The sequence below is a fragment of the Arvicanthis niloticus genome, chromosome 12 (assembly GCF_011762505.2).
Source record: "Arvicanthis niloticus isolate mArvNil1 chromosome 12, mArvNil1.pat.X, whole genome shotgun sequence".
NCBI lineage: Eukaryota > Metazoa > Chordata > Mammalia > Rodentia > Muridae > Arvicanthis > Arvicanthis niloticus.
In genome coordinates, this window is record NC_047669.1 from 63,825,970 (window position 1) to 63,851,029 (window position 25,060).

The window sequence follows — 25,060 nt, forward strand, 5'->3', positions numbered from 1 at the left end:
TCTCTTATTTAACATGCCCCCATTTATTATCCAGTGCAATGTATAATCCTGTGCATGTTTTCCATAGTGTATTAAATGTCATTTTATTTTATGTATCTCTGTGTCTTCTCCATTTTGTAATAAAGAAAACTGCAGAAAGTCTTTGTTATATGTGTTTTCTTTATTACGGTTACAGTCTTTTTGTCCTGTGTGATTTCATTTTTAAGTGATCAAATTCAAGCTTTCAATACTTCTGTTGCAGTCACGATTAGTGACAAATGTTTTCTAGTGAATGGTTTCAATGTTGAGATCATAAAAACACATAAACATCCAATGTGAATTAACTCAACTATTTCCCTTTTGCAATATAACAATTTATGATACTAAAGGAATACCATAAAATATAATTATAAAAATTATAAATATTATCTCTTCTTTGTACATAAAGTATAAAGCACAAATAATAACCTTATTGTTTATGTATAAGAACAATAGTAACGATAAAGTCTAGAAAAATCTGTTGTTTTTAAATGGAAATTCTAAACACTGTGGGGAAAAATTATGTAACACATTTAATTTCAATTTTGTATTAGCCATGTGAGATATATTTCTCCTATATTATGGAGGAAAATATTCAGCTTCAGAAAAGTTGAGTAATTTTCATGTTACATAGTTATCATTTCAATCCAGCTAACAGTATTATTTGATTGTTGAATAACATGGTTTCAAATTGTTCTTTCTCACCATGAAGTTTAAGTTTGAAATGTATGTCACACACACAGATGAACAATAAGCAACACAGTATTAAACAACAAATCACATACAAAATCAGCAGTATAGAATTAAAGAGAAATTTTTGTTTCTCAAGATCTGTGTTCTTTTATGTAATATTACCCTATTGGTTCATGGACATGTCACCCTGAAAGTTCTAGGATACTATATATACCATTGGCTTAAATGTACTTGCACACGCTTCAAGATTAATTTAACTGAATATTTATGTTTTCTATTTTCTCAGATTAAGTAACAAATAAAAATATTTAACATTCTTAGATATAAATATGTACTCATCTTCTATCTACAATTATTCTTCCTGAAGCTCCTTTAAAAATGGTGATATGCAATGAGAAGTAACAGCCACTGGATAATGTCTGTTCATTGCTGTGGTGACTTCATAGTGTGTTATCATGGCATCTGAGTTTGCCATTTGAAAAACCAGAGACATATGAGTAAATATAAAATTTTCCAATCAAATACAAAATTCTAATATTTTATGAAATTAACAAAGACATTTTTTAAAAAAATCCAAATAGCTAGTTATTCATACTTTTAAGTACCTTGAAGTGTAAATTATTCCTCTCTGCTTTAATTTCTATAGCTGTTATAACTGTAGCTCTGGCTTCCCAATAATACACTCATATCTCGGTGACTTAACTTATCAGATTTTTTCTTGATTGGTCAAGTAAAAACCATGCAACAGTAAACATATGTACTTGCCAAGCACACTTACTGTCAATTATCTTTCTTTCTTTTTTTTCAGTTACTTATTTTTAATGCCAGTCAATGTTTAAGCTTCATGATTTCTGGTCAACCATCTTTCTTTTAATATTTGCTAACGTTTTCATCCAACATTCCACATAAAGCCACTTTCCAGACATCATTTTTGTGTAAAACTGAATTTAGTTTCTTATTCATCTACAATATCTGAAGATGACATAGAATGATTTTGTTACACAATTCATAAAAATAGATAACTTTCCATTTATATGAATATATTTTAATGTCTAATCAAATGAATATAGGTAGTTATAATTTAATATTTGTTAAGACAACAAAATTACTAGCTCCTAGAGACATAATTTTATGATATTTTCTTTCATCTGTAGCCTTTTTTAGTACTACTGTAATATTTATAATGTTTAAAAATAACTATTCAAAGAGATGCTTTTTAATTATAGATAAATAAGTTTCTTTTAAATTGTCATTTCTATATAAAAAGATCATAAGCTGTAAACTAAGATGCACTTTTCTATTATTTTCACAAAAGGTGAATTGCACATAAGCAAAATATTAAATGGAAAACTGCCAAGGTTCTGGGATCTTCATTTTCTACCTTGTACATATTGTTATTATTTTTTTTTTTTAAAAAAAAAGTTGATTTGATAGAAACAGTACTGTCTATAGCAGAGTGTAGTGTGCTTCACTACAATACACTATTGTTTAAGTTTAGGGAGACAAAATAGCCAGCTCATTCATGTTTGTCTCTCTTCTCTCACTATGACATATAGTATCAAGGACATGAAAGTGGATTTTGTTTTTCTACCAATCCACAACCAAGGTATAGTAACTTTCCCATGCAAGTATTAAACAACATCTGTATTTTCTCCATTGAGGACTGTATTTAACAGAGTAACTCAAGACTTGCATCAAAATTAGATAGAAAAGTGCTTGGGGTCCTGGAAGCATTTCCTCATGCTGACCATATCTCATTGCCAGTGTATCTGACCAGACTGCACACCACTTTTGTGAAAACTGAGCCTACACTGACATCACACAGTCCAAATTTTACATTAAAATTTATTCCTGCCATTCGACATTTTGTGTTTGTGGAATGATGTGTGACTTCATCCAATATTATGTTAGTTACCAGAGAACAGTGTCACTACATGAAATCCATCTTCTGGCTCCTTCTCCCTGTTCCTCTGGGACAATCATTCACCATTCACTGCCATGTACTTAGAGTCACAGAAAATGCAGCAGTCTAGGATAAATTTAATAATGTATGGAGGAGTTTGAAATGTGTTTGTTTGATCGTGCAAGACTTCATAATAAATAAAAGTATTTCATTCTCTAATATACTTCAGTTTATTTATTGGATCAACTTTTAAATGGTGTCTTGGTATCATATACCCTTTTCTGTCAAGTAAAGAGAAAATCTCTACCCTTCTATAGTTGAATAAATATATACTAAGATGCATTACTTTATTAACTTTACAGGTGTCCCTAGACATTTAAAATATGTAGTTTTAATAATAGAGTGTGTGATAAAATTAAAAACATAGGCAGTGAGGATTTTTCTATTATAATAGGTCAATAAATTTTGAATTTCTAAAGAAAATTCAAATACACTTTTGTTCTACATGTTATAAAATGGTTTGTAATTCTTAATATCACATTGAGGGAATTTTAAAAAAAATTTTATTTTGTGCATCTAAAATACCTATTAAATATTATAAAATTAAGTTGTCCGAGAGAGATATTGATGTTTATGATAAAAAATACTTAACTATTTCTTGATCATTTTATACAGTTCTAGAGATATATATTTGTACATTTTAGGTTACCTGTATGTATTTCTATATACATATATGTACTATTTTGGAGCCAGAAGAGGGCATCGAATACCTTGAAACATAAGTTATAGAAGATTACAATCAGCCAAGTGGGTCCTGCAAACCTAACTTGGTTCTGTTCTAAGATCAATACACACTCACAACCTTTTAACCATCTCCCAAGACACAGATATAGTGATATTTATTTTTCTTGTATCATTAAATACCTTTATTTTCTAATGGGATGAAGACAGATATCAAATAACCTAAGTATATAACATCAAATTTAAGTAATATTTAGAGTGCAACATGTAAAATCTACGTCAAAATACCAATTTACATAGTAAATAAGTTAATGTGTAATAATCTTTTGAGTGTTGTTTTTAACCAATTTTAAAATATGCTTTTTATAAAATAGTCACAAATTCAACAATAGTTAAATTGGAAATCAAATAATACAGAAATTAAAATAGTTATTTTGTACTGCTAGTTTTTCAGATATTCATAAAATATCCAGTAACTTGAAACATCCATTAGCACATTAGTGATTTTTACTATTTGGGGTTCAGTCTTCCATTTTTGTTTAAATGGCATAAAGCATGCACTTTAATTTTCGTTACGTTAAAACCTTGATACTAAGGATTTTATAAACTCCCATTAAAATTTCTAAGAATGTTTGTTATTTTCTGAAGGGAAACTGAAGAGGAATGGATTTGTGGTAGAAAGGTGGTGGGGGGTCGGTTGGGAGGAGAAGAGAGGAGAAAGTGCTTTCAGGTTGTAAGATATGAGAGAAGAATACATTTTAAAATATAAAAGTAAATAATTTTAACTTTGTGGAAGCAGTTGTACTTTTTGAGATCTGCTATTGCTAGGTAGGTCAAGTTGAACTCAAATCATGATCATCCTTTGTGCCTCAGTTTTCAAAGTACATAGATCATTAAAAAAGGCACTATGGACCAAGCTAGACATGTTTTACAGAGCATTGTTCTAAAAAATATATATATATAAATATCAAACCTTAATTTGTTAAACAGGTATTTAAATAGCTGGATTTAAAATATGGACATCTTGAAATACTCCAATTCAAAGTATATTCTAATAATAGAATATCATTCCCAATATAAGTACACAATAGTTACTCATATGTTGAGATATACATACCATATGTTTTCATATTGTGTGTGAAGCTGTGACAAAAGAGACACATTCACATGTCCATTCAGACAAACAATAATACATGAGAATATATACACAGTCCTCACCTCATCAGTGGAAATATCTGGGGATTATCACGGCTATGAGGACTATGCTAACACAGATGCCCTGGCAAGGAGAAAGTCACAGTATGGATCTCTCATAGTCACTGCCATAGCTAAACCTGAACTCGCTTTCCTCCTTTGCAGCCGCTTTTAACTCATTCATATATTCACTCATATATTTACTGACTTTATACTATCATTTTTAAAAAGATCATGAGTAGTAGGTTCTGTGGCATATCCCAGGCTTATTGGTTGTATTTTGACTCCTCTGTTTCTATATTTCATTTTAATGCCTAACATTTTAAATCTTATTATTGAGTAACTGAACAGCCACTTACTACCACTATCTATATAGTCTTCAATCGAACCATATGTATTCATTACATCAAACACATTTTCTATAAAATTTTTAATTCTTCTGATTTTATTTTACAGCCTGACAAAATCATGTCTTGATAGGCAATTGATATAACACTCATGGCTTATAAAAATAAATGCAATCTTCTCTGAAAAGCAAACAAACAAGCAGATCAGGGAGGCAGGTTAATGGATTGGGAAAGTTTATTTTGGAATAAAATGGAGAAAGATTCTCAGAAGGCAAAAGAGCAAACTGCTCTTACTGGCTATTTTATTTTAACCTTTGGAGAAACATTTGATGTCTGTTTGGCAAGATTGTTCGAATGGTTCAAACAGGATATTTTTATGATATTAGAGGACTTATTTAAATTGGCTATTTTATTTATTTGCATTTCAAATAGTATCTGCCTTCTGGATTTCCCCTCTGCAAATCTTCTATCCTCTCCCCTTTCCCCCTGCTTCTATGAGGGTGCTCCCTCACCCACCCACCCACTCCTACCAAACTGCCATAGCATTCTTCTACACTGGGGCATTATGTCTCAACAGGACCAAGCGCCTCCCCTTCCATTGATCCCAGACAAGACAATCTCCTGTTACATATGCAGCTGGAGTCATGGGTCCCTCCATGTGTACTCTTTGGTCAGTGTTTTAGTCCCTGAGAGCTCTGTGGGGTGTGGTGGGTTATTGTCCTTTCTATGGGGTTCCTTCAGCTCCTTTAGTCTTTCCCCTAACTCCTGTATTGGTGGTCCCCATGCTTAGTCCAATGGCTGGCTGCAAGGATACACATCTTTATAGGTCAAGTTCTAGCAGAGCCTCTAAGGAAACAGCTACATCAGGTTTCTGTCAGCAAGGTTTTCTTGGCATCAGCAATAGTGTCAGGGATTGGTGTCTGAAGATGGGATGGATCCCTAGGTGGAGCAGTCTCTGGATGGCATTTCCTTCAATCTCTGCTCTATTCATTGTCCTTGCATTTTCTTTAAACAGGAGCAATTCTGGGTTAACATTTTTGAGATGGGTAGGTGGCCCCATTCCTCAACTGAAGGCCATGCCTAACCTATGTATATGTATATATATATAGTCTCTACAGGTTCTTTCTCCCCTTTGGTGGTATTCTAGCTAATGTCATCCCCATTGGGTCCTGGGAACCTGTTGCTTTCCTGGCACATATAGTTTCTTTGTAGAGTCCTAACTTTCCTTCATCTCACTGTGTTGACCAGGGTGGCTTCAAACTCATTGATCCACCTGTCTCTCTACCTTCTAAGTTCTAGGATTAAAGAGTGGGAACCATTCAAAGATTTTTAATATTTATTTGTTTATATTTTTATTTTTATTTTAAAAATAGGTCAAAATTCAATTCAGTATCCTTCCTCACAATGTAAGTCACCAAGAAAGACTGTCATTTTTTTCCCTAGTAACAATAATGTTTTCACAGTTATAGAAGGCATTACTAGGATTATCTATGGTACTACATGTTTTACTAACAGAATTTCATCCAATTAACATTAAGAAAATCTTTATATCTGATTAATTTTAAAAGATGTGCTCTTTGAAAGTTTCCAACAAATATTTTGTCAGGAAGCATAAATATATTTTTCAAGAGAACATCATGAACAGAATTAACTGTACATAAAACAGCATAGAAAAATATTAAAAAAAAAAAAAAAAAAAAAAAAAAAAAAACAAGGGCAGGAAAGATGGTCAGCATTTTAGAGCTCCATCTATTCAATTCCTGGAACTGACTTGGTGGAACACAAGTATCTATAGCTCTAGCTCCGGGGACTGTGAAAAGCTCTTCTGGCTTCTATACATACCAGACATGTAGATGGCACACAGCCATATATGCAAACACAATACCTATGCACATAAAATAAATAATGAGAAAGTTTAAAATATGATTCAATACAATTAAAAACAAGTACAGTCTTTATTTGGGGTGGAACATTTTGATCATTTTCAGTAGTACTTGACAATTTCCCTTTTGTTTCTGTGAATTAACCTAAGATATCAAATAGTAAAATAAAAATAAAAGAAATAGTTTTAATAAAACTAACCAAGAAAATATGATTTACAGATCTGTGGTGTTTTGGAAGTCACGTTTTACCTAATGTATTCAGGAAGCAAATAAAAAGAAATAAAAAGTGCTCTAGCAGAAAATATATACCTACTCCAATCATATTGCTCTAAACATTTCTGTTTAACTTACATTTTCAATGAATAATAAATAATATTTTAATGTGTCCTCATTGGCAAAACCTGCAATGATTCTCACTTTTCTGTCCAGTGTGGCTATGAAGTTTCAATTGGTCAGAAAATCTATAGATGTTCAGATATTGGTTTTACATGGAAATTAATGTGAACTAAATCTGGACAAATCTATATCTACTCAGGGAGGACCATGAACCAGATGAGTGCTGGTGACATTCTGTATGAAGAGAACAGCAATATTTCTAGAAATTTAAAAGTGTCACATTGCTCTAAGATTGATATTGTGAATTTATATAAAGTCTGGTGATTTTTATAATTTACTGGAACCCAAGTTATACCACTTTTCCTTTCTGTAATAAATAATTGTGAAATGAAGATTATTTAATATATAAATGAATTATTTTGGTATTTTTATTGGATATTTTTATTTACATTTCAAACATTAACCTTTACCCAATTCCTGCCCCCCGAAACCCTCTATCCCAACCCCCCTCCTCTGCTTCTATGAGGTTGTTTCCCCACCCACCCACCCACTCACTCCTGCCTCCCTGCCATCGAATTCCCCTACACTGAGTCCTTGAGTCTACAGAGTAACAAGGGCTTCTCTTCCCATTGATGCCCTACAAGGCCTCAATGCATATGGAGCTGGATTCATGGGTCCGTCCATGTGTACTCCTTGGTTTGTGGTTTAATTCCTGGGAGATCTGGAGTTGTCTGGTTGGATGATATTATTGTTCTTCCTATGGGGTTGCAAACCCCTTCAGCTCCTTCAGTCCTTTCTCTAACTCCTCCATTGGGGACCCCATTGGAAATCCCATGCTCAGCCCAATGGTTGGCTGCAAGTATCTGCCTCTGTATTTGTCAGGCTCTGACAGAGCCTCTCAGGAGACAGCTTTATCTGGCTTCTGTCAGCATGCACTTCTTGGCATCCACAATGCTATCTGAGTTTTGTGACTGTATATGTGTTGGATCCCCATGTGAGTCAGTCCTTAGATGGCCCTTCCCACAGTCTCTGCTTCATACTTTGTCTCTGTATTTTCTCACATGAGTATTTTGTTTTCCTTTCTTATTTTTTCCATGACATTTGTTTATTTATCCTGTCAAACTCCTCTTTGCCTGATGTCATTCCAACCAGGACTTCCACTGATACTTAATTTTGATCAAGCATTATATTATAATTTATTTATAAATATAATATTATAATATATAAATGTGTGTGTGTGTGTGTCCCCTTTCTAAGAAGGACAGAAGCACCCACACTTTGGTTTTCCTTCTTCTTGATCTTCTTATGGTGTGTGAATTGTATCTTGGGTAGTCCAAGCTTTTTGGTTAACATCCACTTATCAGTTAGTGCATACCATGTGTGTTCTTTTGTGATTGGGTTACCTCACTCAGGATGACTTTTTCTAGTTCCATCCATTTGCCTGTGAAATGGTACATTAAGCACTCCTAGATATGCACATTTCTTTTTGGTCAATTACTTAATTTAATTCAGAAAGTTCCTTAACTATAAATAAAATCTTAGCTAATTTAAAACATTGGAAATTATTTTTCTATTAATGTTTCTGGGCATCCTTTGAAAAGAAGAGAAGTCATAAAACCCTATAAGACTTCTTTCCACAAATGTATTTGCAGATAGTTATGCCTTGAGTCAACAAATCTCTCAAACAGTGTGTTCCTGCCTTAAAAATAAATGTAACAATTCATTTCATAATAATTTTGACATCTATATCGTACAGCCTAACTTGAAGACAAGGTAATCAGGAGGAATACTTAGTTTAATGACCAAAACAAAGACTGAGAAACTGTTGACATTGCTGGTAGCCTGTTTTTAAATAAGTGCAACATATTTTTTATTTAATTTATCTATGCCCTTAGAAAAGTATTCTCGGTGGTAATTTTGTTGATATCACAATATAACAACATACTTTGTCCCCTTACTTTTCTCCTTCCAAGACCCCCATTTATACCTTATTGCTCTCTGTCAAATTTATGGACTCCTTTCATATACTCATTGATATACTTATTGATTTCAATATACTCATTGATCAATATACTCATTGATTATGAATATATGTAAAGATTTATCTACATAGATACATTGCTATATATAACCTGCTCAGTCTGCATAATGTTACATTATGTCTATATTTCCAGGTCTGTCTATGTAGTCTTACTTGTGTGTGGTGTTCAAGAATATTTCTCCAACTTTTAGTATTCTTTAGTTGCCTGTAGATTTTTGTGAAAGGTTGAGGCCTTGTGAGTTTTTCCTCTTACATTTGACATTTCTGTTACTGTTATCTTTTATTTGCTCATGTGTAAAATGTCATGTTTTTGAGACTTTGTAAGTGTAGTTTCTGATATTAGTAGAGGACAAAATTACACTACAAACATCCTGATCTTTTGGCTCTTACAAACTTTCTGGAGATTTTATGCAGTGTCCACTGAGCCTTATGTGCAGGAGTGTTGTGTTGATATATCAGTTTGAATAAGGTCCCATCACTATATTTTTTTTATGTAGGATTATGTCTGTTTGTTGACAAAAGTATTTCCCTGGTCAGATGTTAGGACTATACTTATCTACAGCTATAAGAACTCATGTTCAGATTTTGCTAGAAATTATGCTAGTTTATGCAAGCTTCAAAAGGAAGGAGGCAAGCAAGAGTCCTATCAGGTTGTGGCATACATAACCACATTAACAAACACCATGGGTAAATAAAACTAAAGGCACCATAGTGGCATAGTCAAATGTTTAGTGTTAGTGAATTCAAGGATATTCAATAAGGAGAGATTTGTAATGTAAAATATTAGTATAACCTAGCGAAAGACTTTTGTTATTAGTTGTCAGCCCTTACTTATTCATGACAACACTTTCAATTAATTAATTAGTTAATTAGTTAGTTAATTAATTGATGCTGCATTATATGTCATCCAACTACTGCAATATAGGCATTTATAGTGCATTATACAAAAATGTGAGTTCTACTCCATTCATATGAATGCATGCTCTTGCATTGTGTATTTCTAGAGATGTTGTATATTTACAAAGGAGGCAACTTGAATATCTGTAAAGCATCAGTTGATTGATGATTTGTGGTTTCTAAAAATCTATTACTACAAAAATATTCAGAGAATGTGAATATCTAATTTCTAAATATGAATTTTAGCTGAGATGAAATCTGTTGCACTATGCTGCCTGTGGTATATTGATTAATAGTGGCCCCCATAGGCTCATATATTTGAATTCTTGGTAGCAGAGAGTGGAACTGTTTGAAAGGAATACGAGAAATAGGTGTTATGGCTCTGTTGGAGGAGTATGTCACTAGGTGTATGTAGGCTTTAAGGTTAAGCTTTAAGGCACAAGGTAGACCCAGTCACTCTTCCTGCTTCCTGCAGATCAGTATTTAGAACTGTGAGCAACTTCTCCAGCACCATGTCTGCTTACATGGTGTTTTGCTTCCCATGATGACAATAATAGATTAAGACTTTTTATTTTATTTTTTATTAATAATAGATATTTAAGCAAAAAGCCAATTGATTGCTTTATTTTATAGGAGTTTTTTTGTTGTGGAATCACTTCACAGTAGCAGAACACTGACTAAGACACTGCCTGGTCATATTTTTAAGATTATATTGTATTGCCATTAAGCATTTTAAACTACATATTTATATTTACTCAGACCCTAGGCTTCTTGCATCTCATTCCAGAACTTCACATCCCCATTCACTTTCAACTTTGTGGCCTATTATTTAATTTTTCTATAATCTACCTAGTCATGTTTGTACTGCCCATGGATATAGAGCCAACCACTGAACCATGACAGGCTTGTCAGAAGTTACATCTGTATATTAAACAGACTGTTTCTCAGATGTTATCAAATACCAGTATCTCTTCAATTATCAGTCAAACTCATGGATCCCTTGCCATTCTATCAGAGAATGTATAAATTCATCCTATAAATTCACCATTGTATTGGACCTGTTCGGTTCAGACAATAATTTTTAACAATGATTTTTCTATGATCTCAGGCTATAACTATCTTTATTTCTCGTCTTCTTTGATGTTTCCTGAACCTTGTTGTGTCAGGGAACATTTGGTTGAGTACTCACCTGACATTCTCTGGCCATTGATCAGTTGTGAATTTACTTGTTAATCTACTACAAACAGAAACTGTGTTGAAGTTTGAGAGTTTATCTAATCTTCACATAGCAAGACACAAGTTGAGATGGGTTGTGATATACAATACACACTAATACAATAATAGGAGTAGATTCAGCCTTAGGACTTCTAAGCTCCCCATTCAACATAACAAGTTTTTATATTCTTAACATATAACTATAACAAAATTAATTGAGCTCATACTGTATTATGTGAGAAGCATTACATTACATTTTAATGAATGTATTCTAATGCAACAAATAACAAAGAAACCAATTTTCTTCTGTGGTGTTTTAAAGTAGTACATTTTAAAATCAGTAATATTTAAAATATAACTGTCAATAGTGAAAATGCAAAATACTAACTAAAATATTCTAATGGAAGTAATGAGGCATCTTCAAGTTATAAAACAAGTACCTCTTTGGGTGAGAATATTGTTTTATGAGTAGCATTTCTAATTACTATGTTTTATACTTTTAAGGAAATCCATGTTTTCAAGTGTTAGGTTCCTTTGACATTTAATTATTTTATTTTCTGTTATTTTTATAAAGGCGAACATGTCCAGTGAGTACTTACAGCTTCCTCAATGTCCTACTTAGTCTTCCTTTCCTAAACCATGTCATTATTCCATTTCTTATCCCAGACCTTTACTTCCACTTTCTTATGTAATGCACGTGCACAACTTTATGGACTTAAAAAAGAATCCAGGGAACATGAATGCAGGGACATACTAGTATGTCCCTCAGAGACATTTATATTTCCATATGGATTTTAAAGATTTTTTGTTTGTTTCTGTAAATAGTGAAATTGGAATTTTGTTTGGGCTAATATTCAATCAATAGATTGATTTTAGTGAAATGACTGCTTTCATAATATTATTTCTCCTAACTTTGGTGTGGAAAATTGTTCTGTCTTTTTGTGTTTTTTTCAATTTCATTCTACAGTGTTTAAAGATTTCTTTCTTTGGGTTATTCTTTCCCTTAGTGTTTTAATTCCTTTTCCCCTAATTATGCTAAAATACCAATAAAAGTGATGTAAGGAAGGAAGGGTGTAGCTTAGCAGACAGTTTGAGCTGATATAGTGCAGTATCTTACTGAAACATGGCAACAGTGCATGAGTGGTCAGATTACAGTTAGAGAAAGAAAGGACTGAACAGGAAATGTGCCTGGTCACCCCAAATTCTATTATCTTCTAATGGCTCCAAAATCTTCTCAAAGAGTGGCTCCAGCTGTGTTCAAACAGGAGAGCCTTTAAGTGTTTGCAATACTTACCACATTATACTTTTGTACTCCATAAATGTATGAGTATCTCAAGGTCCTAAGTGGATTCAGTCCAACTTCAAAAACACCAGTAGCAAGTAACATCTCCATCCCTCTCAATTTCAAATTAAGAAGTGTCTTCGGTGACACAAGGGATTCTTTAACTTTGATACCCTATAACATCAAAACACGAATTGCAGTTTTGACAAACAAAGGAAACATACACTTAACAAAAGCATAAATTGCGAAATAGCAAGGACTGATCAGATAAATACAAGACCAAAATGCATCAGGAAAAATGTAAACCAAATATTGTATCTATTTCTAGTATCTTGGTTTTGTGTTAAAGCTCTCTAACAGGCAAAGGGCTAAAAGAGACCTACCATTCCAGATCTACTGCTTGCATCACAGATGACTTCCCTGTTGCTGGATCCACATCTTCTTGCAGCTTATATTAATAGATGTCTCATCAGTTTGGTACCTTTAAAATCTCAGTTCCCTTCTGTGACTTTGCATCACCTTCACACCTTTTTTTTTCTTCACACACTTTTTGAGAAGCCATGGCCTCTCAAAACTCCTTGCTCACACTCTGACTATACCATACCTTACTTTAACACAGTAGTCCTTTGTTATTTTTAAATTCATATAGCTGAAAAACTAGTACTATGCAGTTCCTCCTGCATCTTGGTGGTTCCTAAACCCATTGGATCATTGCTGCACTAACCCGTGTTGGCACGATGGCTGAATCTGCAAGACTGCTCTTCTGCGCAGCTAAATTTTGAGCAGCTAACTACTTCAGTGGCAATCTCATTTGGTTACTCCCATCCCCTGCCACTGTTGCACTATCTTGTACATTTCTCCACTCTGACACCTACAGCCCAATTTTTGATAGTGTTAACACATTCTTCTTACTGAAAGATCAGTGCAGACTTCCTTAGCCTCTCTGTTGTTTACTTGCTTTGATGTTGTCATTGTCTATCACTGGGAGCAGAAGGCTCTCCAAACAACACACAGAGATTTTGGACCTTTTCTCTTATTTCATAAAGATATATATTCTGCTTGCTCTTAAATCTACAGATTCTCAAGTGTTTCTTGCCTATATTATGTGTATTATAAAAATCCCCATTCCCACTTATTCCCTAGAGATTTTCTCAACATGTTTGCCTTCAGTGTAGTGGGCAACCCTTATTCTCTTCAATCTTAAATCATTTTCCTTTATTTCTTTATTGCTGTCCTGAAGTTAAGCTTCCTCATATCTACAGTGCTGCCTGGCCATAGCCATGGCATGGGAACCAGTAGAATAAAACACTCCATAGTGAGAGCCTGATGCTACAGGCTTTGTTTCTGGTTCTGTTTCTTTACCCCATTTCACCTCTTAGATTATAAAATGAGATATTTTCAAACTATTTAAATTTGACCTAGTTCAACCTTTCAGGTATAAAAATAACTCTTAAAATATATCAAAATATATTTTGATATTTTATGACATAGCTTATAAAACTCTTTAGAACACTTAAAAAATTTGTATTCATCATTATATTGTTACACAGCCCACATGCAAACATCTGATGTTTAATGGCACTATTTTTAGCAGAATGTTATAAAATCTTCCATTAATTTATATTCTTCATTCAGATTGTTCAGAACCACTAAATTGATATATGTTGGACATGATAAGGAAAGCTGACATATTCTCTGCTCTTCAATAGACAAAAGTTCACTGAAATACAAAGTATATGCACATCATGTTTGTATTTGCAACATCTTCTGTTATATAAAATATAGACATATACATATATCTATATCTGTTATTCTAAGATTATCAGTTAATACTTAGAATTTTGTTGCTCTAGCTTGATTAATCAACAATATATAACCAGGAATTTTGAAGACCTATCTGAAATGTAATAACAATGTCTATTGAATATAACATAGCACAATAAAACCAACAAGGTTTTGAATATCTTCTGTATTTTTTGTATGTTTAACCTACTTTCTTACTGTACTGACAAAATTCTTTGATGAAAATAGTAATGAATCTCTAAATTAAGATTTAGAATTTATTCTCTATGTCACTATCAAAGCTTGTCAAGTTCCAAAAGAATTTTTAATAATCCCATGACAAAATAAGTGTACACTAAGGAAATGAAGTTGAATAAAGTAACTAAATAATGACTCAAAAAGTAAGGCTACTTTGAATCTATTAGAACAATGTTTTAAAGCTAGTATACATACTGTCAAGTATAATAAACTTTATGTCAAGTTAATTCAGTGTCTCAGTAATGGATGTCTTACATAATAGAAATATGTGACATGTATAAAACAAATTTAATTGAATTCCTTTTTTCTTTGTTCTGACCTTTGAATTGATTGAAGCACAAACACAATTATGTAATAATTTAGGGAAAATATTGGTTTGCTTGTCTAATTTATAAATTCCTTAGAGTTGTAGTGATGTAGATAGGAAATAGAACACAGAAACTGCCCATAACTTCTCTTGCTTGATTTGGATAACAAACCATAAGACAATAAAGCAACTTAAGATTTTATATTTAAACTATTTGATATTTTCATTTCTAGCAAAATTTTATTTTTATAGAAATATTATGAAAAATTAGTAAAAGCAAAGCTTATGACACAAACATATTATGTAATTTATATGTTTCCATTGAACTTAATTATTAAATTGTTTTATTTAAGTGTTATAAAATAATGCATGACAAGTATTTTTTTAAGAATATTATAGAAACTAACATATGTACTCTACTTAATTCCTACCTTTTTGTGGTGAAATACAATATAATTTTGGTCTCTGCAATTATTTAGATTAAAACCTTGAATTAAAAGTGTCTGTTGTGATCTAGGAATCACTTCACAAACCACGAGAACAACAATCTCAGTCAGAGTTGAGGGTTTATTATATACACACCCTAATACTGGTCAGACCAGAAACATGGTTCAGAATTGTCTGAACTATGTCATCAAACATTTATCACAGCAGAGTTTTTATAGGAAAAAAAAGATTTTTAAATATTTCAAAGGCAAGAAGGATAACAATATTATACCTTGGCTTACTAGATAAAGTATTATCAACTAACCTTTAAGTTAATTGGTCCCAAGTGAGGTAAAAGGGATGGTGGACAGGTTATGAACTTTCAGAACTTTTAGATAGCAGAACATGAATATTGTAATCATAAATTTTGGCTTATTAGTAGCATTCTTTAATGTCAGGCACAAAAACCACAATGAACACACACATAGGTTCAGGAAGTTCTGCCTGGTGGTCAGCTCTGACTCAAACCATAACAATTCATATTAACTTTTGATTTCATTGTTTCTACAGAAAGCATTGTGGAATTTCTTAAGACTAGGAAACCCCATACAGAACATTCAGAATATATAGAACAAAACAGGATGTGTGGTCAGCATGTTCTTGTTCTGAGCCAAGTCATTTCTCTATGTCAATGACTGTCAGGAATATTATAGCAACACGATGAAATAGTTAGCAGGCATGGAACAAGATGTCTACATTTATACTGGGGATAGGGTTTGTTAAAGATCATAACATGTCTTTAATCTAAAATTCTAACAATTTGTAATTAGAATAAGTGATGTCTTTGAACCTCAATTTTCCCTTGGTACATATAGATCTGAAAAAAATTGATTTTCCTATGTGATGACACTTTTTAATGAAATTATAATTTGTCACTATAAAATTATTAAAAATGAGAATATTAATTTTAAATACTTGACTTGATTTTTTGTTCCATTCCAGTTTGCTAAAGAATTAAATCACTGTTAACTTGTAAAGGAATTTGTTCAGGACCTTGAATTCATTGTAGTCTTCAAATCACTATATTATCATAAAAATGTGTATGTATGTTTGTGTTTACATAGACACATTATAAATAAATAATAAATTATAAATAAATAAAACCATTGCATCAAAGTAAATTGGTAGCACAGAAACAAATGAAGATTAAGTCTTTATTGTTACTATTGTACAACTTGAAAATATAAAACAATCTTGTACAATATGAAAAATTTTAATATTTAATGCATTCTTTAGTCATAATTGAAAGTATAAAAATATACTTACATAAAAATTATGCATAACATGTATTACAAAAATCTAACCAGGCTTCCTCAGTAATTTTGTAAAACTTATTTTCAAAAGAATAATCATTATTTAATAAGAAATTCCATGTTACCTTTGGTTTATCATGAACAGCGATACAAAATAGCTCATCTTTGGGTTTAAGCACAAATGATGTGTTTGTATCATTTATTTAAAGTGTGATATGTCATCAAAAACAATCATTGTTAAATTGTTAATTGTAAAATCTTTTTTAAATTGTTAAATTTTACTAAATTGTAAAATTTTAAATCTAATGTTAAATCTTTACTAAAGGAGTTTTAATATATTCTCATATTCACAGAATTTCTTTCTACTGGTTTCTGGTAGTTGTTTGCATAACTGTATTCATTTAAATAAGGAGGCATCATAGGCTTGGAAGAATAAGAAAATATGATACAGTAGTGTTTGGAACAAGGATTTTCTGACTTCTGATGCTGTAGATTGCAGTCCAAAGCAGTCATTTATCATTAAAACCAGAATATGTGAGATCTTGTCATTCATCTGACACAGTAACATTGACCTGTAGAATTTATTGCCACATGTATTGCTTAGCTGTGAGAAGAATTAAAATGAGATGTGACTTCTTATCTCAAGTGAACTTCTTCTACTCATTTTATAGAAATTTGTTTTTTGGATCATGTACAAGAATTCAAAGAGGTTACATAGGACTTTAAAAATAAAACTTCAGCTTTATGCCTAATCTATGATATATTAAAGAAGCATCTATATCTTTCATTTTTGGCTCATAGTAACTATGGAAAAATATTCAATTTTGGGTTTGGTACTAATATTTTTATATACACAAAGAGATTTATAATTTTATAAAGTCATATAAAATTCTTAGATTATTTGAATATGAATAATTAGAAGTATGCATGAGTTATTCACACATTTCCTTTCCTGAATATAAGACAATATGCCGCTTACTTTCTATAGGACTCAGTTTAATTCTTACACTGCTATAATTGTATAGTCTTTTCATATTGTACTACAGATACAGGGTCATTTACTTGTTTCCATTACTAGCTGCACCTCAATATTTCTACCTTTCTTTCTCCATATCCCCTTTTTTCCCAAACCTCTCCTTATAAAGATAGTGTACATGGCACTTGGCACTACCACAAACCCATGCCAAGAAAAAGGGGTTTATCCCACAACTTTATCTTATAACATAACAACTAACAATGACTCTTAAAACTCACACATGTATTATGCCTGCAATTTGTTAAAATATTACCTGAAAAAACATAAGTAATCATCTTTTCTGAAGTGATGATTTCAAAATTATTCATGGTAGAAATTTATAAGTGTGTCTCTGTGAAGCAAAGTGCTTGGAGTCATCCAATTAAAGTTTTAGTCTAAATGCCAAGGAGTATCATATTGAATACTTACATAACCCTTCTCTAATAAAAATGATATAGTTTTCTTTTAACAATGGGCTTGACTATGCCTGACTTCCTAGTAAAGTATAGTTCACGATATGATATTTACTTTCTTGCCTACAGTGAATTAATAACTATAGTGAAAACAAGTTATTATTGTCTTTCTTAAAAATATTTGAAAAATAATTAAATTTTTAACATATTCTTTCTTAAAATACGGTTTGGCAGCCTGACAGTGGGTCCCAACAATCAATGAATTAAGTTGCCACTCATTATTACATATTTTCTTCACCTATATTTGAGTGTATGTTTTATTAGAAATTACTTTAAAGTAGTACTTTGTATTTTGATATTTTGTTATATGGAGATTTTATTGAGTTTTTTTTTGTTGTTGTTTTTTAAGACACACTTTTTAATGGCCTGGGTCTAGGAGCCATCATTGGCCTTGGAGTTGCTGCCCTTTTGCTAATCCTTGTGGTAACAGACGTCAGCTGCTTCTTCATTCGACAATGTGGGTTACTAATGTGCATTACCAGGAGGATGTGTGGGAAAAAGAGTGGCTCCAGTGGAAAGAGTAAAGAACTTGAAGAAGGAAAAGCAGCTTACCTGTAAGTACTAGACACCAGCACCACCTCCCATGAGTGGAATGCAAGTACAACTGGCATGCATTGTTTGGAGCTGTCTTCCAATGCGATGCAAATATTGTTTATGCTTGCCTTAAACTCTACAATACACACACACATATGTATATACAGATTACTGTATCTGATGTATTCACACCAAATATAAATATAACCTTCAATATAACTTCAATATAACCTTCAATATAACCAAATATAAATATAACTTTTCAAGGAACAAGACTATGACCGCACTTCACCTACCAAAGTTAATTAATACTCTTTCAAAGTCATGCTACATTATGTGTCCCATATCAAGATAATCCCTACATTCACAAGACAGAGCCCTGTAGATCAGAGTCTAAGGCCCATCTATACGGCAAGATCCAGGATGGCCCAACTTAGGTAGTGACAGAACTGGAAAACTGTAAGCTGATGATAATGTTATAGAACAAAGGAACCATGTGTTAGCTCAAGGACTTGGGAACTTTAGCCATGTCGCTCTGATTTTAGAATCAAGAATAGAAGAGAACACTGGGACAATTGATGATTGTTAGCTGAAACTAAGACATTAGTATTGACTAAGAAGAGACCAGCATCATTGGGGTGAAATCTTCTGGGAAGTGTTTTCTGTGAGCACAAAGAAGCTGTGTCCCAGAGATAGTCAAGGTTGTACCTTATGCTGCAACTAGACTTGATAGTGTGTAAGAGTCACCCATGTGGTACTGGTTTTGAGAGCATAAAGGGGCCACGTAGAGCAGCTGAGGCTTGGCACTCTCTCTCTATTATGTTCCTAAGTAGCCTCTTTTTTCTGCCTGTTCCTTTGAGAATTGGACATATCTTAGCTCTGATTCATTCTGTGAAATCTTTGATCTGTCACATTACCTGCACCTCAATTAGGTGTCACTTTCAAACATAGAAGGAAACATGGCTGTTTCCTTCTATGAACTAAATTTACCTTCATTGTTAGAAATTTAAGCTATGTACTAAGGGTGTGTCTGTATTTAAGCCAGATCACAGATACCTAGGTATTTGGACATGATTCCTTCATAGAGGAGTCATGTTGGTGAATTAAAACTTGTCTACATTTTCACCCTTTGGTTTAAGCTAAAAATCATAAAAAGGTTAACTATTACAATGCAAACAATTATAAATCCCATAAACTTAACAGTCTAAATGTCCTTTTGAAGCTCTTTGGTGTGATGATCCTTCATACATGTCATCCTGATCATTTGTCCTTCAGGAAATATCCATTTTAGCATCAAGGTTTTCTAATCTGACAGTATGATAAATGATTTATCTTTTTCATCCAGTTTGTTGAGCCATCCCTATGCAGGTAGTAGGGGGATCAGCTTTCTTTATCCTCTGCATTTCTATCTTTCTGGTGTATGAGTCACCACTTATTTCTGGCAAATCTTCCACCTGGATGTATCCCAGAATTCTTTCTCCCTCCTGTATAATGTCTCACCTATTATTCCTGGCCTAAGTCATAGGCCATAGGCTCTTTAATTGACAGGTGATACATCCATATAATACATAAGATATTCTCTTTACATTACTCAGATCAGTACTTTATAAATTTTGATGGAACCCATAGTCTTTCATCACCTATGGAATATAAACAAAACTTCTTTCCAACTGACACATTCCCTGATTTCCATTCTGATGTTAAAACATCTTTGAAGTATACAGGCTGATCTAAAAATTCAATAGTTTTTCTACAATTTAGCATCTTTCAACTAATGTTATTCTCCCTTTCTGTTTATCAAGGTACAATTAGATCTTTATGAATACACATAGAAACTATGCCCTTAGGCACTTGCATTTCATGCCAGAGATCCAGGGAATTTGTGAGTTTAGAGTGTGTGAAGTTCATGAGTTCCATTGTTTCCGATGTTGTTATACATTATTCAAATTATTTTAAATATTTTATGTTTGTTTTTTCTAATTAGGCAAGAAAACTATCATATTATAAACATTGGTTGATCAAATATTTTAATTCTAATACTTAGATTTTTATAAGTTAAGCAACATTTTCAATATAATTTTCTGTTTCGTCTCTTCTCAAAAAAATGACCATCATCAGTAGTCTACCCTGGCTTTAAATTTACACCATCCTGACTGGTTCCTGGCTACTAGACTTACAGATATTTGTTACCTTGACTAACACCAAAACAAACAAACAAAACAAAAATTTAAAATAACTATGATTAAAAAAAAGATTACACTGCTTTATTCTAGTTACTTAGGAAAATATTACTGAAGTATCAATTTAAAAAGAAAAAAAGTTCAATGTTTGATTCATTGAAAAGTGTCAAACATGAACGTGTGTGTGTTTGTGTGTGTATCTGTGTGTTGTATGCATATGTGAGCATATTTGAAAAATAAAAGAATTAAATATTTGTATTTATCTTTTTTAGGAAAGATGGATCAAAAGAACCAATAGTGGAAATGAGAACAGAGGATGAGAGAATCACTAACCATGAAGACGGGAGTCCAGTAAATGAGCCAAATGAAACAACACCACTAACAGAACCTGAGTATGTAGCTACAAATAATTGCACTTGGGGATAAGTAACGCTAAAGTGGTAAAACATTTTAAGTAATGGTAATATCAATAATATCATTATTGTTAAGGGAAATATTTTGTTTTCTTAAATTAAAAATCATTAGACTCTTAAAGTCTATTTCAACCTATTTGCCTTGAAATTGTAATTTCTTACAGTTTAAGATATAATTGGTTTTTTTTACTAAAAAATATATGTGGCAGGAAATCCTTTGCTATACTGAATGTTAATAAACATTGCAGTATACCTAGATTATTAAAGAAATAATTTTTCTCATACTAACTTAAACATGTTCTTTAATAATTTCATAAAAAAATCTATATTCTAATTACTCTCTACTGTCTTTCATTTTATTCTCAGTCCTGTCAAGCTCTCCCCTTTATAACTACTTTTCTTTTATCCAAGGTTCTATTTTGTTTTATGATTAACTGAGCTTTTAACATGTACCTTCTCGTGAGCATACATTTAGCTCTCCATTGGTGATTGATGGACTCATCAATGAGTATCCAACAGAATATAATGACTGATTTTGCACCATAATCCATTAGTACTGAATAGTTCAGCAGGGGGATATATGGCCTATCAAACCATGCCTCTAATCCATGTGAGTCTTGATAGGCTCAGAAGTGTGCTGGACCAGGTCAGACAGGTATCTTTTTATTAAATCAAGTTACCAATGATCAAAGTCGCCAAAAGGAAACATTTCACAGAAATTCTACTTTTTATTAATCTTCATTTCACTCCTCTTGCATTACATTCTGTGAGTCTTTGAATGGTTGATATCAATGTCCTTTTTTAGGTGTTAGTTCACAATTAATGCTCATTGGCAGTATTTAGAAAAACAGTGAGTCTCTGAATTAACTGTAACTCATATAAAGAGGGATTAAGACAGAAAAAAACATTTCTCTAAGTGTAGAAACATTAATGTTTAGTATGGAACCTTTACAATTTAGCCAAACAACAATAATAAATTCAACCCGTAGACGTAATACCTTCTCAGCCATCCTTTTATAAATAATTTTTCTTTTTTTAAATAGGTATTTTGTTTATTTACATTTCAAATGTTATCCCCTTTCCAGATTTTCCCTCCCCAAATCCCCTATCCCATCTCCAGTCCACCTGCTTCTATGAGTGTGCTCCTGCACTCACCCACCGACTCTTGCCTTGCTGCCCAGGCATTGCCCTACACTGGGGCATCGAACCTTCACAGGACCAAGGTCATCTCCTCCCATTGAGGTTCAACAAGATCATCCTCAGTTGTAAATTTCAAGTAAACTCAAAGGATCTAAATTAACAATGTTAATTCTTCTATATTATGATAAAATTAAGTACAGTTTGACTGAAATTGTATTTGTGAACTCTTAGATCTAATTATTTTGTCAAATTTTCAAGAAAATATAAATAAGTTGAACCACTGAATTAGTGAATGTTGCAATAGATGAAAAATATAAATTTATCATTTGACTATTTTCAAATTAAAATTTAATGAACCCATCTGGATTTTAGAGAAAAGGAAACAAGGAACATGAAGAGGTGGTTTAGTGTTTAAGAGTCCTCTTAAAGAGAACCCAGGTTCAATTCCCAGCCAGCACCCTTGTGATTCCTCTCAACCCTTTACATGTCCAGTTCCAGAAAACTTTACATATTTTTCTAGCCTCTGTTAGCATCACAGACACATGCAGTACACAAACATATATCTGAGTCATTGGTTCTAAAAACCAGTATTTTCTTGTCAAATCAGAAACAGCTTTCATAATGTATTTAATAGTGATATAAAAATATGAAGAAAAATATTGTGAAGAAGGCTGAAGAAACATATCTGTAAATACAAAATATAAGAAACAATTGCCTAAATAACACTAATTTCCATCAATTTCCAAATAATATTGATAACTCACATAATTCTAATTGAATGCAATGGTGTGACACTTAAATATTGTTATTTTTTGAGAATTATTAGAGATACTAAACAAAGTAGTGGACATAGATCAGAATTCAGATTCTTATTAATTCAAAACAAATTCATTTTTAATTTACACCCAGTATGAAATCTAAATTACCTTACAGTAAACAATTTGATTTATCTATATTCACAAATACTTTGTTTCACAAACCCTGTGTTTTACATTACATTCTTAATGGAAAATGCTAATTATTTTATTGCATAATTGGTTATTTTGCAATAAATTATTTAAATACAGGATCATTCCAAAAAACATTCATAAAATGAACATTACAAACTAAGTAATTTGGATTTCAGAGTATATTTTTACACACACACACAAATACACACACACACGCACGCATATATATACATATATATATATATATATATATATATATATATATATATATATATATATGAAAAACTAGACCAAGATTTTAAGAGAGAGCAAAGAAAATATATGAGAGGTCCAGGAGAAAAGAATAGAAAGAAGGAAATATAGTTTTATTTTAATCTCAATGAATAAAATGAATATTAAAATAAGTTTGTGTCTTTGTCTCTGTAATAAGTACAGCCCGTTTCACTCAACAAATATTTTTTTGCAATGGCCGAAAGCAGGTTTTAAATAATGTAACTAGAAACTGAATCTGATATCTCTCTGTTTATTGCCAGAAAATTGCCTTTAAAAGAAGAAGGTGGAAAGGAAGTTTTAAACGCAGAAACTATAGAAATTAAAGTATCTAATGACATCATCCAGTCTAAAGAAGATGACATCAAGGCATAACCACAAGTTACAGCACCTCGGTCAAGCACCACAAGGAGCATTTGGATTGCAGTGACACTATGACCAAAACTATTCCATTGACCTTAATTTCTTGGGAAAAGTCTAGCTTGGAATAGCTTGTACACATATACATACGACCAACTCCTCCTGCCACAGCCCATTTCCTTCTGTTATTGTGGTGGTGGTTGTTTATTTCGTTAAGAATTCGGTATAAAGACTTGATTGGTACCAATTTTGGGGTTTGGTTTGATTCTGTAATTGAAGTACTGCAATTTATTAGATGGCGAAAGTGTTTTATTTGTTTGTTTGTTTGTCTTATGTAACACCAACAAATACATTTCTCTCTAAAATATTCAGTTGTAATTGAAGGCAGAGCAAACGCATTGTGAGGTAAATATGTAGGAAGTGTATGAAAGCCCTGCATGTTTATGAATCTTATCTTGGGCAAACACACTATTGTGAGGGCTTTCAGACTAAGATGAAGGCACATAATAAATGGTATGCTTTTCATCAGGGGAATTTCAAGGAACCCAGGCTTGAAAGAGCCAGTCAGTTATCTTTTGCAGATACTAGAAATTGAAAAATTGTTGGAGGACTCTTTTCAACTTATAACTACACTGCATTTTCGATATTGATCTTAGGTACACTGATACCAGGACAAAATTGTTACACATTTGAAAGAAGATTAGTTGTGTGTAAAATTAGATTAGAAAGATTCCTAAATCTCTTTTTATGTATACCATATTCACTCACAGTGGATTACACAAAAAGTAAATGTACTACAATTAAAAAATGGTATTGATTTCTGCCCGCAGCTTCAAATAAAGTGAATTTAAATGGGAAAATATCAATATGCTGTCTTGCTATATTTATAAATACATGATTATTTTTATTTATAAAATAATTTATCACAAATAAAATTGTTTTCAAGTACTTCACCTCATATTAGATATATTTTGGTGTATAGTCTTATATGATCATTAATATTATGTGTCCCTCATTAAATGAAAGTGGCTACTGGACTATAAAAGTATATGTTAAACAGATTTAATTTAACGTACATCTGTGCCAGGA

The 25,060-nt window shown here is 32.2% G+C and overlaps 1 protein-coding gene across 2 annotated transcripts in view; it reads left to right on the plus strand.

Annotated features, from left to right (window-relative positions):
* Ncam2 (neural cell adhesion molecule 2) overlaps positions 1 to 24,833 on the plus strand; it is a 409,037-nt gene extending 384,204 nt beyond the window's left edge. The window contains exons 16-18 of one of the 2 annotated variants that reach the window (XM_034514690.2): positions 18,474 to 18,678; positions 21,111 to 21,230; positions 23,875 to 24,833. In XM_034514690.2, coding sequence (XP_034370581.1) covers positions 18,474 to 18,678; positions 21,111 to 21,230; positions 23,875 to 23,986 — 437 coding nt within the window. In that variant the 3' untranslated portion in view covers positions 23,987 to 24,833. The remainder of the gene's footprint in view (positions 1 to 18,473; positions 18,679 to 21,110; positions 21,231 to 23,874) is intronic. The other variant, XM_076943095.1, reaches the window with a different exon arrangement.
* The last annotated feature ends 227 nt before the right edge of the window (positions 24,834 to 25,060 follow it).